Source organism: Pocillopora damicornis, chromosome 11, assembly GCF_964200805.1.
Source record: "Pocillopora damicornis chromosome 11, jaPocDami1.2, whole genome shotgun sequence".
Taxonomy (NCBI): Eukaryota; Metazoa; Cnidaria; class Anthozoa; order Scleractinia; family Pocilloporidae; genus Pocillopora; species Pocillopora damicornis.
This window is the reverse complement of record NC_142680.1, coordinates 11,636,651-11,650,399: the sequence shown is the minus strand read 5'-3', so window position 1 is coordinate 11,650,399 and position 13,749 is coordinate 11,636,651. Positions and strand designations below refer to the sequence as shown.

Genomic DNA, 13,749 nt, shown 5'->3' with positions numbered 1-13,749 from the left:
CCTGAAAGCACCTTTGAAATGATATATTATACGTGGTCTAATGGTTCATCGTTCTCATTTTAGAAAAATTTGGTATTTCCCTCATGCAGTAAAGGAATAAACGTTTCCGCACGAGCGGTTTTTTGCTCGCGGGAAAATATGAGGCCTTGTGTGACGCAATCTGGTAAGAGGTCTGCAAGGGGTCTAGTATTCATTATTAATGCCAAACCCACGTCAAACTTCTCCCTGACGTTTTTCAAACCTTCCTGTGAAAAGAGAAACGCATGTCCTACACCCTGTTCAAGCAGTTTAGTTAGAATAATGGACCAGATGGTAAACTGAGCGACAGTAGCGGCAGAGCGAAAAGAGGAGGGAGGTTTTGGGTTGAGTTGGATAAAAGTGAAAACCGTGATTCTATTTTCGCTCTGCTGCTACTTTGTGCTGTTCACTATTGTGCTGTTTTACTGACTGAACACCTGGAACAGGCGAATTGTTTTCAAATTTTAAGTTCTTAACCAATTTAAAAGGGATATAGCTATCACCCCTGGCTTTTAATAGCCTTTAAAGAAAAAAGCTGAAACAAGTTGGAATTTCTCCTATTGCCTGCGTAGCTGCCATTTTTGTGTGCACTTTGATGTGTCGAGCCAGGAGGAGCCTTGGAAACAAGTGAACAGAAAAGGTGGTTTCTCTGACCAAACGTCCACTTCTTATAGGAAGTCGTTTGTGCGAATATTATCAATCGTTAGCGCTAGCAACAACTCCACGAACTCCTCGTGGCAGAAGAGACCTTGACCATGCTGTCAACCTACCTCCCGCCCTGACTTGAAATCGACTCACAGCCACTGAGTCTCTAAGGATGACGCAACACGCGCCTAGCGCAAAAGAACAACAGCACAACTCTGTTGATTGTGACTGTGCTCGACGCCTGATGGACAGCAGAAAAACCGTTTTCTCTAACTTGTCAATGCAAAACATTAATTAATTGCAAGAAAGCCTCATTTTTTTGGGTTAGAGCATTTATTGTAAGAGAAACTCAGTGCGACTCACGAATGATCCTGAGAAAAAAACTTATCTCTCTTGTATGTTACATGTGCTGCCGTTTGTAATTTGTACACAACATATTTTATCATATGAAAATCGGACAGTTTTTGTCCTGTGCAGTAAGCCATCAAGGCTTGATATTTTGAGAAAGTTCAATTTTTTAAGAGAAGATCGAACAACGAAATAAACCTTGCAATAATTGTTTTTAAAGCGGGTGAAAAGAGCGATATTTGGGTCAATGTTTGCACATTATTTGAATGACTTCAAATTTGATTCCACCAGTAGGACGGTCATTTGAAAACCAAATTTTCTCGGCTTGATGAGTTACTAACAAATTTTGGATCAATATTAGTATCTGGGCAACTGCCCGCCTACCCCTCCCCTAACCCAACAACAGTCAATTGATAACAAGATAGGGTTAATGTTAGATTAGGGGAGGGGTAGGTGGGCAGTTGCCCAGATACTAATATTGATCCCAAATTTTATAGACATGGTTGGCTTTGTGAGCTCCGCTTCAGTAAGATAAAATAGATATATGGGACCAAACGAAGTAAAGTTGATTGATGACAAATGTACTCTTCCCCGGAGTAAATTTAATTCTGTTTTCATATGGTTTCAGCTGGTTTGTGCAAATTTTAGTTAAAAGTGAAACTTGTCATTGATAATTTATTAAAAGAGAACAATCTGTTAGGAAGCCTACGCTCTTTTGTTTCAATAGCCTTGACAATTGGTCATCACACACTAAAATACGTATTTCTTTTGATAGTATGCCAAAACAGTACTAACACTTTGCGCCTTCTGTGCACTTCTCGCTTTCAGTTCGCTAGAAAATTACTCCATCATCGAAGAAACTCAACTCTGAAAGGTAAATGGACACTTTCGTATTTTATTTTTTTTATCATGAATGCCTGGTGCGAGTTTTGATGCGGCCTAGTTTTGCTGGTAGTTTTTCTTTAATTTTTCATCGTTTTCATCTTTTAAATGCAAAAAAAAAAAAGAAACTTCAAGGAAGTTTTCCCTTTCAAAGTGATGATATTTTAGACAGGCTAAGTCTTACAAGTTTATAGTTGTGGTAAATGAAAAACGACAGGTTCTGACCTGAGAGTTTTTAAGGCGTGGTGTACACCACTCAGTTGATATACAGATACGGTTGTCTAAGGTAACCGTAATTTTCACGGGAAACGTGACCAAAAATTGGTTTATTATTTGGTTGAAAGCTGTACTGAGAAAAAACATTGACAGTTCTCTGGCAAAAGTAGACTGAGCTTTCCTTCCGTGTACCTTTGTTATAGACGTAAAGAAGTGCTGGTAAAATATTCTATGAATTTCCATTTTTGGAAGAAAGAAATTAGCTTCAAGGACGTCTTTCCCATATCAGTAATGATATTTTAAAGACGGTTGGTCTTTATACTTCACTTTTATAATTTTGAAAAATCAGAAACGATAAACTCTGGGCAAAGATTTCAAAAGCGTGATGAATAATCGTCAGTTTGAGACAGTTGTTTAAGCCGGAATCTTCACAGGAAACCTGGCTCAGAATTAATTCATTCTTTTGTGAACAGGTGGAGTTGAGAAAACATGTTCAGGTCTTTTGCTTCAAATCGACCGAGCTTCTCTTTATGTACCACTTTTCATAAACAAAAAATGACCTATACTAGAAAAAGAAGCCGGCACTTTATGGGGAACATTTAATGCCCATTTGAGATTTTATGGATTTGAAGAGGTGCGAGGTCTTCCACCCAGTTTTCTAATTAAAACGCATTGTGCTAAGAACTTTGCAAATTTCAATAACTTCAAAACATTCCCCATGTATATCGCTGGCTTGCATCTGAAATAAGGTATCCTCTTTTTCTTCACTACCAGGGTGAGTGATACCTGATATTCTGCTTGCTGCTCCAGAGTAAACTGTCATGAAGGTAATAAAACGTAAAGATGTTTTACGTATGCGATCTGAATTTAGAATGATGATCCTTTGCTCCAAGCTCACCTTCTTGAAAGTCGTCTTTCACGACTTTAAATCAATAATACGTCACCTAAATGAAGAGTTAAAAACAACAGAACAAGACAAAACACATCAAAACAAACCAAAGTCGGAAAACACACTTTGCACAATATTACGGAAAGAATTTTACAGTTGGCCTCACATTTGTCTTTAGAAAAAGCAAACATCGAGGCATGAGTGAGACATTTGGCCATTAAATGGCTGGGAATCGTTTAAGGAAGTTCGGGTGATATCTAAAAAGCTCAATACACGGACATCCGAGGAAAAAACAAAATTCGAAGGAGTGAATATTACTGTGCCCAACTGCTGTTCTCACGTTAACCTCAAGTTAGGTAAGACTTGGCTTTAATCATCAAGGTACAGGAACATGTACATTGAATAGTGATAGAAGTGGCCCACATTGTACTCAGTTTTAGGCCTGACACTTTAATCGGCTAAGCTTTGGGATTTTCTGTTTAAATCTAAAAAATTTTAAGAGCAAACGGATCGATAAGGCCATTTGTTAATGTTTTATGCAATCAAACGTGAGTTTGTGATAAGGTGGATCTGAGTGCCATGTGCTTTTATGACGTATTTTGATGTGATAACCACTTTGCAGTAAAATTAGAGGAGCCAACAAGCGTGGTTTGAAAGTGTCATCACTTAACCGGAAATTAACAAATTCAGTTGACGCCTCCATCTTTCAGTAAGTGTCCAAAAACAATGTATTTATTTTAGTTACTTTTTGTTTACCAACTAAAACCTACCAAGATTACACAAATGAAATGGATGTGTGTAGGGGAGTTTATTATACTGCTTGCAGCGCCAGTGGGAAATATGAGGCGAATCCTGTGTTTTAATTGCCCACCCGAGTGGGCCCATCTTGCCCGCAGGGTATTTCCCTCTTGGATTCAGCGCGAGAAAAAAAATTGCCTAGAATATACAGACAAGTTTCTTAATATTTTGACAATAACGGAGATGAGGTCGCAAAAAGCACCAAAAGACAGGTAAAAAAAAAAAAAAGAAAACATAAACTATAAACTTAAACGACTCTCGTTGGTTTATTTTGCTACAAACACAGTGGGCTTCCTTTCCAGTCTTTCGAAACGAATAAGTCTTGATTCTTAATAAAGCGATGATCTTTTTGTTGTATCATAAATCCTTCATTGACTAAGCTTGTTTGGTCTAACTGGCTGGATATTAGCCTAATTCTTTTTTCCGTGTTATTGACCTCGACTTAGTCTCGTCCATGAAAACGCAAAAAAGGAACTCGGCCAATATCTAGCCCTCGTGACCTCACGCTTGTTTAAGAACGGATGTATATGATAAACTAATAGGATTGACGTTTTGATATTAATTTTCAAAATAATTTTATTTCCTGAAGGGATGCTTCAGCCGCAAATTGTTTTCCTATTAGTGATGTCATTTGGGGCACAATGCTTAGGTATGTTAACATTTTACTCTTATCGTCTACACATAATGTGTTATAGGTCTTATCAGATGCCTCAAGCTGAGAAATTTCTGAAATAAGTATGGCTAAGACATTTTACCGTTTGGTATAAATGAGCAATAGGATAATTTGCGTTTTATGACATGAGTTGATAATGTAACTTAGCCACCGTAAAGAGTTTCAAAGCTGACGTTTCGAGCGCCAGCCCTTCGTCACTTGAATCTCCTTACTTTTATCAAAAATTATATCTAAGATTCTCCAACTCTTCAATATAAGAATAAATAAGAGTAACTTTTCAGAGGATTACTTTCCTTGAATAATTAATAATATCCGTTTACATTTCATGTGGATTTTGGTGGAACGAACCAGCTTGTAAGTGTCTCCATATTTACATAATGGTTAACGAGAACTTAGCCTGTTCCTTTTCATGAGGATATTGTGCAATAACTACCGTTATATGCAGTATCGATAAAGTTCTAGTACCATCCTCATACTTAATCAATCCTATAAAGTTGTCACGCCTATGAAAGCCAATCAGAAGGCATGGATCACCAGTGATTTCAAATTAACATCATTACTGATACATGAAAAATGACTTTTCTTCACATTAGATCATTATATTTCTTATTATTATTTAAGTCCTCTGTAAATTCTTCAGTGCGCGAAAGTGACAACTGTAATAATACAAAAAGGACCTAATTTCTCTTCATATTAATGCTATCTGACCAGAATGGTATACGTTCAAAATATCAGCTTGGGTATTTTGATGATTTACATTAATTGTTAACATTATATTTGATGAGCATGCCAGAGAATGGTGAATTCATTTTACTTTCAAAAGGTTTTTGTTTTTGTTTTTTTTATTGAATCTTCTTACTTTTATTGAAATTCTATCAAGAGTTACGTCAACTCTTCCATATGAAAATGAATGACATTCACTCCTCAGATGGTTACTTTCTTTTCACAATAAATACTATCCTTTTTACTTTTCATGTGGATTTTGTGAAACGAATCAGGTGGTAAGTGTCTTCATATTTAACATATTGGTTAACGAGAACTTGGCTTGTTCCTTTTCATGAGGATAAGGTGAAATAACTACTGTTATATGCAGTACAGATAAAGTTCTAATAACATCCTCATAGTTAATAAATCTTAAAAAGTTATCACGCTCATGAGAGCCAATCAGAAGGGACAGATCACTAGTGATTTCAAATTAATATCATTATTGATATAAAAAAAATGAATTTTCTTCACATTATATCACATATTTATATACGTCCTCTTGATATTTTTGCTACGTGAAAGTGACTACTTAAATAATTAAAAAAGAACCTAATTGCCCTTCACATTAATGCTTTGTGGGCTGAAAGGTATCGGTTGAAAATATCAGCCTGGCTATTTCGATGGTTTGCATTTTTTGTTGAAAATTCTAATATGAGTTCTGCTAACTTGTCAATCTGGAAATGAATGAAATTAACCCCTCAGATGATTTCTTCCTTTTCACAATGAATACTATCCTTTTACTTTTCATGTGGATTTTGTGGAACGAATCAGGTGGTAAGTGTTTTCATACTTAACATATTGGTTAACGAGAACTTGGCTTATTCCTTTTCATGAGGATATGGTGAAATAACCATCATTATATGCAGTACCAATAAAGTCTAATAACATCCTCATAATTAATCAATCCTACAAAGTTATCACGCCCATAAAGCAGGGCGTGAAATTAACTTTTTTTTCTGATAGCCACTTGGCTCCTAAATTCTTCAAAGTGGTAGCCAATTCAAAAAAAGTTGGTCGCCATTTTCAAAGACAAACAAAATCTTTCTTTATGCTGTCAGCGTTCTAGATAGACCCTCCAAAACTAAGTTAGGGAAAAGATCTTTAACGTGCTACAAAGTGGACACTGGGATAGATGATATACAACGTTCAGGCTCATCTAAATCCAAGATGGCGTCTAGTTATCGATCGAGATGCATGTGCTACGTTTTGGAAACAAACTTAACGAGGAAGTTTGCCGCGGATTTATCTTTGCAAATATTTTTAATTCACTATATCTCTTGGTAAGGTTATGATGAAACGTTCTAGTCGCCAATTTGGTGACTAACTTCCAGGATCTGGTCGCCAAAGTGAAAAATTTAGGCGCATTGGCGCCTGTATTAGGCGCAATTTCACGCCCTGCCATAAAGGCCAATCAGAAGGGATACATCACCAGTGATTTCAAATTAATATCATTATTGATATAAGAAAAATGACTTTTTTCACACTATACCTTATCATATTTCTAATTATCATTTAAGTCCTCTATATATTCTTTGGTGCGCAAAAGTGACTACTTTAATAATGCAAAAAGAACTTAATTTCCTTTCATATTAATGCTATCTGACCAGAATGGAATGGGTTCAAAATGTCAGCCTAGCTGTTTTGATGATTTTCATTAGTTGTTGACGTGATATTTAATGAGCTTCCTGGAGAATGGTGAATTCATTTTACTTTCAAAAGGTTTTTTTTTTCCTATAATTGAATCTCCTTACTTTGATTGAAATTCTATCAAGGATTCTGCTCACTCTTCAATATGAAAATGAATGAAATTAACCCCTCAGATGATTTCTTTCTTTTCACAATAAATACTATCTTTTCCCTTTTCATGTGGATTTTCTGGAATGAATCAGGTGGTAAGTGCCTTCATATTTACATAATGGTTAACAAGAACTTGGCTTGTTCCTTTTGATGAAGATATGATGTAATAAATTATCGATAAAGTTATAAGAACATCCTCAAAAGTAATCAAACCTACCAAGTTATCACACGCATGAGAGCCAATCAGAAGGCATGGATCATCAGTGACTTCAAATTAACATCATTATTGATATAAAAAACTGTTTTTTGTTGACATTATATCACATTATATTTAGTTAAGTCCTCTTGATATTTTTGCTCCGTGAAAGTGACTACTTTAATAATACAAAAATAACCTAATTTCCTTTCACATTAATGCTATTTGACCTGAAGGTATTGGTTGAAATGATCAGCCTAGTTATTTTGATGATTTTCATTAATTGTTGATGTGATATTTAATGAGATTCCGGGAGAATGGTGAATTCATTTTACTTTCAAAAGGTTGTTGTTGTTTTTTTAAAATTGCTTTTGATTGAGAATTCTATCAAGGATTCTCCATACTCTTCAACATGAAAATGAATAAAATTAACCCCTCAAATGATTTCTTTCTTTACACAATAAATACTATCTTTTCACTTTTCATCTGGATTTTGTGGAACCAATCAGGTGGTAAGTGTCTTCATATTTACATATTAATGGTAAACGAGAACTTGGCTTGTTCCTTTTCATGAGGATGTTGTGAAATAACTACAGTTGCATGCAGTATCAATAAAGTTCTAAAAGAAACATCCTCATAGTTAATAAATCTTAAAAGATTATCACACAGATGAGAGCCAATCAGAAGGCATGGGTGACCAGTAATTTCAAATTAATATAATGTTAATACAAGAAAAATTACTTTCTTCACATTATATCACATTAAATTTATTTATGTCTACTTGATACATGAAAGTGACTTCTTTAAGAATACAAAAAGAACCTAATTTCCTCTTACATTAATACTTTCTGAGCTGAAAAGTATCAGTTGAAAATATCAACCTGGCTACTTTGATGATTTGTATTTATTGTTAAGAATTATAACATAGCTAGTAAATTTGTCTAATCAAATTCAATTGCGTGAGTGTGCTTCATATTCCTATTGTGCATACTCATGACGTCAGCAAACACATCCCTCAAAAAAAAAATTTTCCATTGGGTTGAATTTACGGTCAACTCGCCGACGGACCAACTCGCCGACACCAACTCGCCGACGTATAAAATCGAGTAGAGACGTCGGCGAGTTGGTCGTCAATCCAATACAACTTATTAGAAGCTAAACATACAGAAAATTAAACGATATTTAGTAAAAAAACATTGGACATTGGTGAACATCAAACAGAAGCTTAAACATCGGTGAACATTGGTGAACATCACCAATGACTATAACAGCTTAAGACGCGAACGAGTTATTGTGCGACAACAACACCGTAAAGACTCATCATGTCAATCGCTCGGTTTTTTTTAACGAAAACGTAGCTTTCTAGACGAGATCTTTAGTAAAAAGCATTTATTTTTATATGCAACAAAGTTTATAAGGATCTTAAGGCGAATAAAGCGAAGTAAACCTCACCAACGACTCTAACAGCTTAAGACGCGAACGAGTTATTGTGTGACAACAACACCGTAAAGACTCATCATGTCAATCGGTCAGATTTTTAAAGGAAACTTGGCTTTCTAGACAAGATCTTTAGTAAAAAGCAATTCTTTTTATTTGCAACGAAGTTTATAAGGATCTCAAGGCGAATAAAGTAAAGTAAACATAACCAATGACTCTAACAGCTTCAAACACGAACGAGTTATTGTATGACAACAACACTGTAAAGACTCATCATGACAATCGGTCAGATTTTTTAACGAAAACTTGGCTTTCTAGACAAGATCTTTAGTAAAAAGCAATTCTTTATTGTTTGCAACGAAGTTTATAAGGATCTTAAGGCGAATAAAGCGAAGTAAACCTCACCAACGACTCTAACAGCTTCAGACGCGAACGAGTTATTGTGTGACAACAACACCGTAAAGACTCATCATGTCAATCGCTCGGTTTTTTTAACGAAAACTTGGCTTTCTAGACAAGATCTTTAGTAAAAAGCAATTCTTTATTGTTTGCAACGAAGTTTATAAGGATCTTAAGGCGAATAAAGCGAAGTAAACCTCACCAACGACTCTAACAGCTTCAGACGCGAACGAGTTATTGTGTGACAACAACACCGTAAAGACTCATCATGTCAATCGCTCGGTTTTTTTAACGAAAACTTGGCTTTCTAGACAAGATCTTTAGTAAAAAGCAATTCTTTATTGTTTGCAACGAAGTTTATAAGGATCTTAAGGCGAATAAAGCGAAGTAAACCTCACCAACGACTCTAACAGCTTCAGACGCGAACGAGTTATTGTGTGACAACAACACCGTAAAGACTCATCATGTCAATCGCTCGGTTTTTTTAACGAAAACTTGGCTTTCTAGACAAGATCTTTAGTAAAAAGCAATTCTTTATTGTTTGCAACGAAGTTTATAAGGATCTTAAGGCGAATAAAGCGAAGTAAACCTCACCAACGACTCTAACAGCTTCAGACGCGAACGAGTTATTGTGTGACAACCACAGTTATTGTGTGAAATTCCATTTATTATAAAGATCAGATGAACATGTGAAAGTAATGTATATCATGCAATTACTCTGCTCTTGTAGGTCCGTTTAATCTCGACATCGATTTCAATAATTGGGCCGCTGTTCTTTCACCATTTTCATATTTCTCCCATAATCCAAACATCTTACTCTGTAATTGCCTATAGGCCCTTCTTTGGATTCTCGTCAGCTTCTGGTTGGATACTAATCGTATTTGTATGGCCACCAATTTTGCTTCCCGGTGTAGCAGCTCTATCAGTTCGTAGAACGGAAGATGCCTTCCCTTTGCTCTTCTGTTAAGTGCATGATGCCAGCCTGGAAATGTAAGAATTAACACAAAACATAAGAGATGTGAAAGAAACACGTATGATGTTTTTGCATACTTTATACGTATAACGTCCTGTTTAATTTGCCATTCAATTTTCAAAATAAAAGTACCTTCAATGTCGTTGTTAGTCCTCGTAGGCTGGCCATAAACACTCCAGTCGTTGGGCGTGAATATAAGGGATTTGACCCACTGTTTTTCAATGTATCTTGCAAGCTCGCGGAGGGCTGGTGATGTGGCGTCTTCTTTCAACGATTCGAACATGGCCGGAATTTCATGGCTCGGGAGGAAGGGCAAGAAAACCGTCACTTTCGATTGCATTTAACACCAGTAGTAAGACCAAAAAATATATTTGTGCGTTGACTTTTTACCAAGCGTCTTGACTTAAATAAATAAGACCGATTGACGTGATGAGTCTTTACGGTGTTGTTGTCACACAATAACTCGTTCGCGTCTGAAGCTGTTAGAGTCGTTGGTGAGGTTCACTTCGCTTTATTCGCCTTGAGATCCTTATAAACTTTGTTGCAAATAAAAAGAATTGCATTTTACTAAAGATCTCGTCTAGAAAGCCAAGTTTTCGTTAAAAAATCTGAGCGATTGACATGATGAGTCTTTACGGTGTTGTTGTCACACAATAACTCGTTCGCGTCTGAAGCTGTTAGAGTCGTTGGTGATGTTTATTTCGCTTTATTCGCCTTAAGATCCTTATAAACTTGGTTGCAAATAAAAAGAATTGCTTTTTACTAAAGATCTTGTCTAGAAAGCCAAGTTTTCGTTAAAAAAACTGAGCGATTGACATGCTGAGTCTTAACGGTGTTGTTGTCACACAATAACTCGTTCGCGTCTGAAGCTGTAAGAGTCGTTGGTGAGGTTTACTTCGCTTTATTCGCCTTAAGATCCTTATAAACTTTGTTGCAAATAAAAATAATTGCATTTTACTAAAGATCTTGTCTAGAAAGCCAACTTTTCGTTAAAAAATCTGAGCGATTGACATGATGAGTCTTTACGGTGTTGTTGTCGCACAATAAATCTCGTTCGCGTCTTAAGCTGTTATAGTCATTGGTGATGTTCACCAATGTTCACCAATGTTTGCCAGTGTTTTTTTACTAAATATCGTTTACTTCTCTGTATGTTTAACTTCTAATAAGTTGTATTGGATTGACGACCAACTCGCCGACGTCTCTACTCGATTTTATGCGTCGGCGAGTTGGTGTCGGCGAGTTGGTCCGTCGGCGAGTTGACTGGTTACCGGTTGAAAATGTTATAAAACAATTGGATCATACATCAGCTGTGTGTTTATTGAGATATGAAGCATTTGGGAAGTTTGGAGAGTACTCAAGAAGCTTGAGTTGCTCTTGGCTATGCCTCGAGCAACTCTCATGCATCTTTCATGCTCTCCAAACTTCCTGCATGCTTCATATCTCGATGAACACACGCTAATGTATGAACCAATTGTTAATTCTAATATGAGTTCTGCTAACTCTTCAATATGAAAATGAATGAAATGAACTGCTCAGATGATTTCTTTTATTTCACAATGAATACTATCCTTTTTACTTTTCATGTGGATTTCATGGAATGAATCAGGTGGTAAGTGTTTTCATACATAACATATTGGTTAACGAGAACTTGGCTTATTCCTTTTCATGAGGATATGGTGAAATAACTACCTTAATATGCAGTACCTATAAAGTCTAATAACATTCTCATACTTAATCAATCCTATAAAGTTATCACGCCTATAAAGGCCAATCAGAAGGGACGGATCACAAGTGATTTCAAATTAATATCATTATTGATATTAAGAAAAAGAACTTGAAGAAGAACCTAATTTCCTTTCATATTAATGCCATCTGACCAGAATGAAATCGGTTCAAAATATCAGCCTTGTTATTTTGACAATTTACATTTACTGTTGACATGATATTTAATGAGCTTCCCGGAGAATGGTGAATTCATTTTACTTTCAAAAGGTTGTTGTTGTTGTTTTTTAATTGAATCTCCTTACTTTGATTGAGAATTCTATCAAGGATTCTGCTTACTCCTCAATATGAAAATGGATGAAATTAAGAGAGTGTCTGTAAGAGCGGTCCGGTCGATTTTGCTTGAGACACGGATTTCGCTCATTTCTTGGGTGTTGTAAGACATTCATGTACCTATACTAAAACCACAATCCGTTTGATCGGATCTCTTTATTTTTCAGAGTCTTACGGAAATTAAATTTCACTCGAGCGAAGTCTTGTCGTGACACTTTTCAAGACAACATTTAAGACAACTTTGGAGGACAATTTACAAAAAACTACGGAACTCAGCAAAAAATAAATACCCCAGCCATGTATTTTAACTCTATCTTATCTATCGACGCGACTTTCGTGAACACCACGTTTCAATCAAGCAAAGAGGAAGACTTGAATGACACCTTATCGATTCGCCTAAGTCACACACGCCAAAACCGATCAAATTCAAGGTAAATTTTTGAAAAAGTGAGGCGTTCTTAACTGATCCAACTAACATAGCTAGGAATTAGGTGCCATAGAAAAGGTAACTACAGAAAAAAACTTTGCGGCCCGACCTTTACGAAAACTTGATAACTCCGTGAACTAACATAATTTTCGGCAATCTCCGAGTTTGGCCGCCATTTTGAGGGATTTGTCAACATGAAACGTAACTGATATAAATCAAGCAGGTACATCTAAAACCGTCAGAAGTACATACGAAAGCAATTCAAATGAACTTTACTTTCAATTCAAGCGGAAAAATTTGAAATTGTTTGTTAAACTTACCATTCCTACATCCCCATGCGACCATTTCTTCCAAAAATTCAAACACTACAACTAGTGTTCGAATTCCCCTCGTCGATTCGACCCTAAGAAATGACCTGTGCAACCCAAGCTTCGACTCGAGTGTAAAGTACGAATCAAATAACATAACTGCTTCATCTTCGAGGCAATATCACGCTGGTATTTTGATTTTCTGATCGACAAGAACGGTGATCAGGAAGCGATCGCCATGTTTACCTCACAAACTTGTCGCTGAGTAGCCGCTGAGTGAAAACAGTACGGCTCAGTGGTGAGGGGCGGGGTGTGGGGTGGGTGCGGGCAGATTATCAGATGATTTTTGGGAATATTCGAACATATGCATTAAGTATCATAATAAGCATTAGAACTCCCAGTCTTAATGCGAAGGCATGCTTCGTGTTGAAGACAACTTTCGTTTTGCTTAGTATTCTTTTTTTTTCAAATAAATTTCGTTCCAAATAGGACTGGCATCAATTCATAGGTTTATAAACAAATCTTTACCATGTAAATAAATGTGTTTAGATAATCGAGAAAACCATTGAACCTCTTGTATCGCATCAGAAGTAACGTGTCTTGTCTTTGCCCAACTCTGAGAGCGTGGAGCGGCAAAGACGCGAGACACGAGTCTCGCGTGGAGCGGCTTCTCCATGCTCACAGGATACGCGTGACCCCACTATCTTTAAGAAAAATAAGAGACTGCTCGGAGTCTGTATTCCGTTTAACCATTTCATAAGGGTGACGCGAGTCTTTTCAATTAAGTGAAAAAGTCACAAACCCATTCTTTACCTCACGAGCGTAACCACTGACCACTAACGAATTACAATAGGCTTTTCCTTTGGCGCGGAAACTGAAATCGTATCGAGTATACGAAGTTATAGTGAGTTCCTTTAGATCTT

At 36.4% G+C, this 13,749-nt stretch overlaps 1 protein-coding gene and 1 long non-coding RNA gene across 2 annotated transcripts; both read right to left on the bottom strand.

The window, feature by feature from the left end:
- Nucleotides 1-1,881: 1,881 nt before the first annotated feature.
- Nucleotides 1,882-13,026, bottom strand: LOC149037542 (uncharacterized). The gene is made up of 3 exons (XR_016181194.1): nt 12,839-13,026; nt 3,008-3,053; nt 1,882-2,925 (listed from the first exon to the last, which is right to left on the bottom strand). It is a non-coding gene; the product is annotated as an uncharacterized LOC149037542 (long non-coding RNA).
- On the bottom strand, nt 9,579-10,510 carry LOC149037543 (uncharacterized). The gene is made up of 2 exons (XM_089187825.1): nt 10,169-10,510; nt 9,579-10,045 (listed from the first exon to the last, which is right to left on the bottom strand). Exons 1-2 carry the CDS (start codon nt 10,374-10,376, stop codon nt 9,777-9,779), a joined length of 477 nt encoding a protein of 158 aa, XP_089043951.1. The 5' UTR covers nt 10,377-10,510; the 3' UTR covers nt 9,579-9,776.
- Nucleotides 13,027-13,749: the final 723 nt, after the last annotated feature.

Coding starts and splice junctions, on each gene's coding strand:
- LOC149037543 (XM_089187825.1), bottom strand. CDS start 10,376: ATGCAATCGAAAGTGACGGTTTTCTTGCCCTTCCTCCCGAGCCATGAA. Junction 10,046..10,168: donor GACTAACAACGACATTGAAG/GTACTTTTATTT, acceptor TTACATTTCCAG/GCTGGCATCATGCACTTAAC.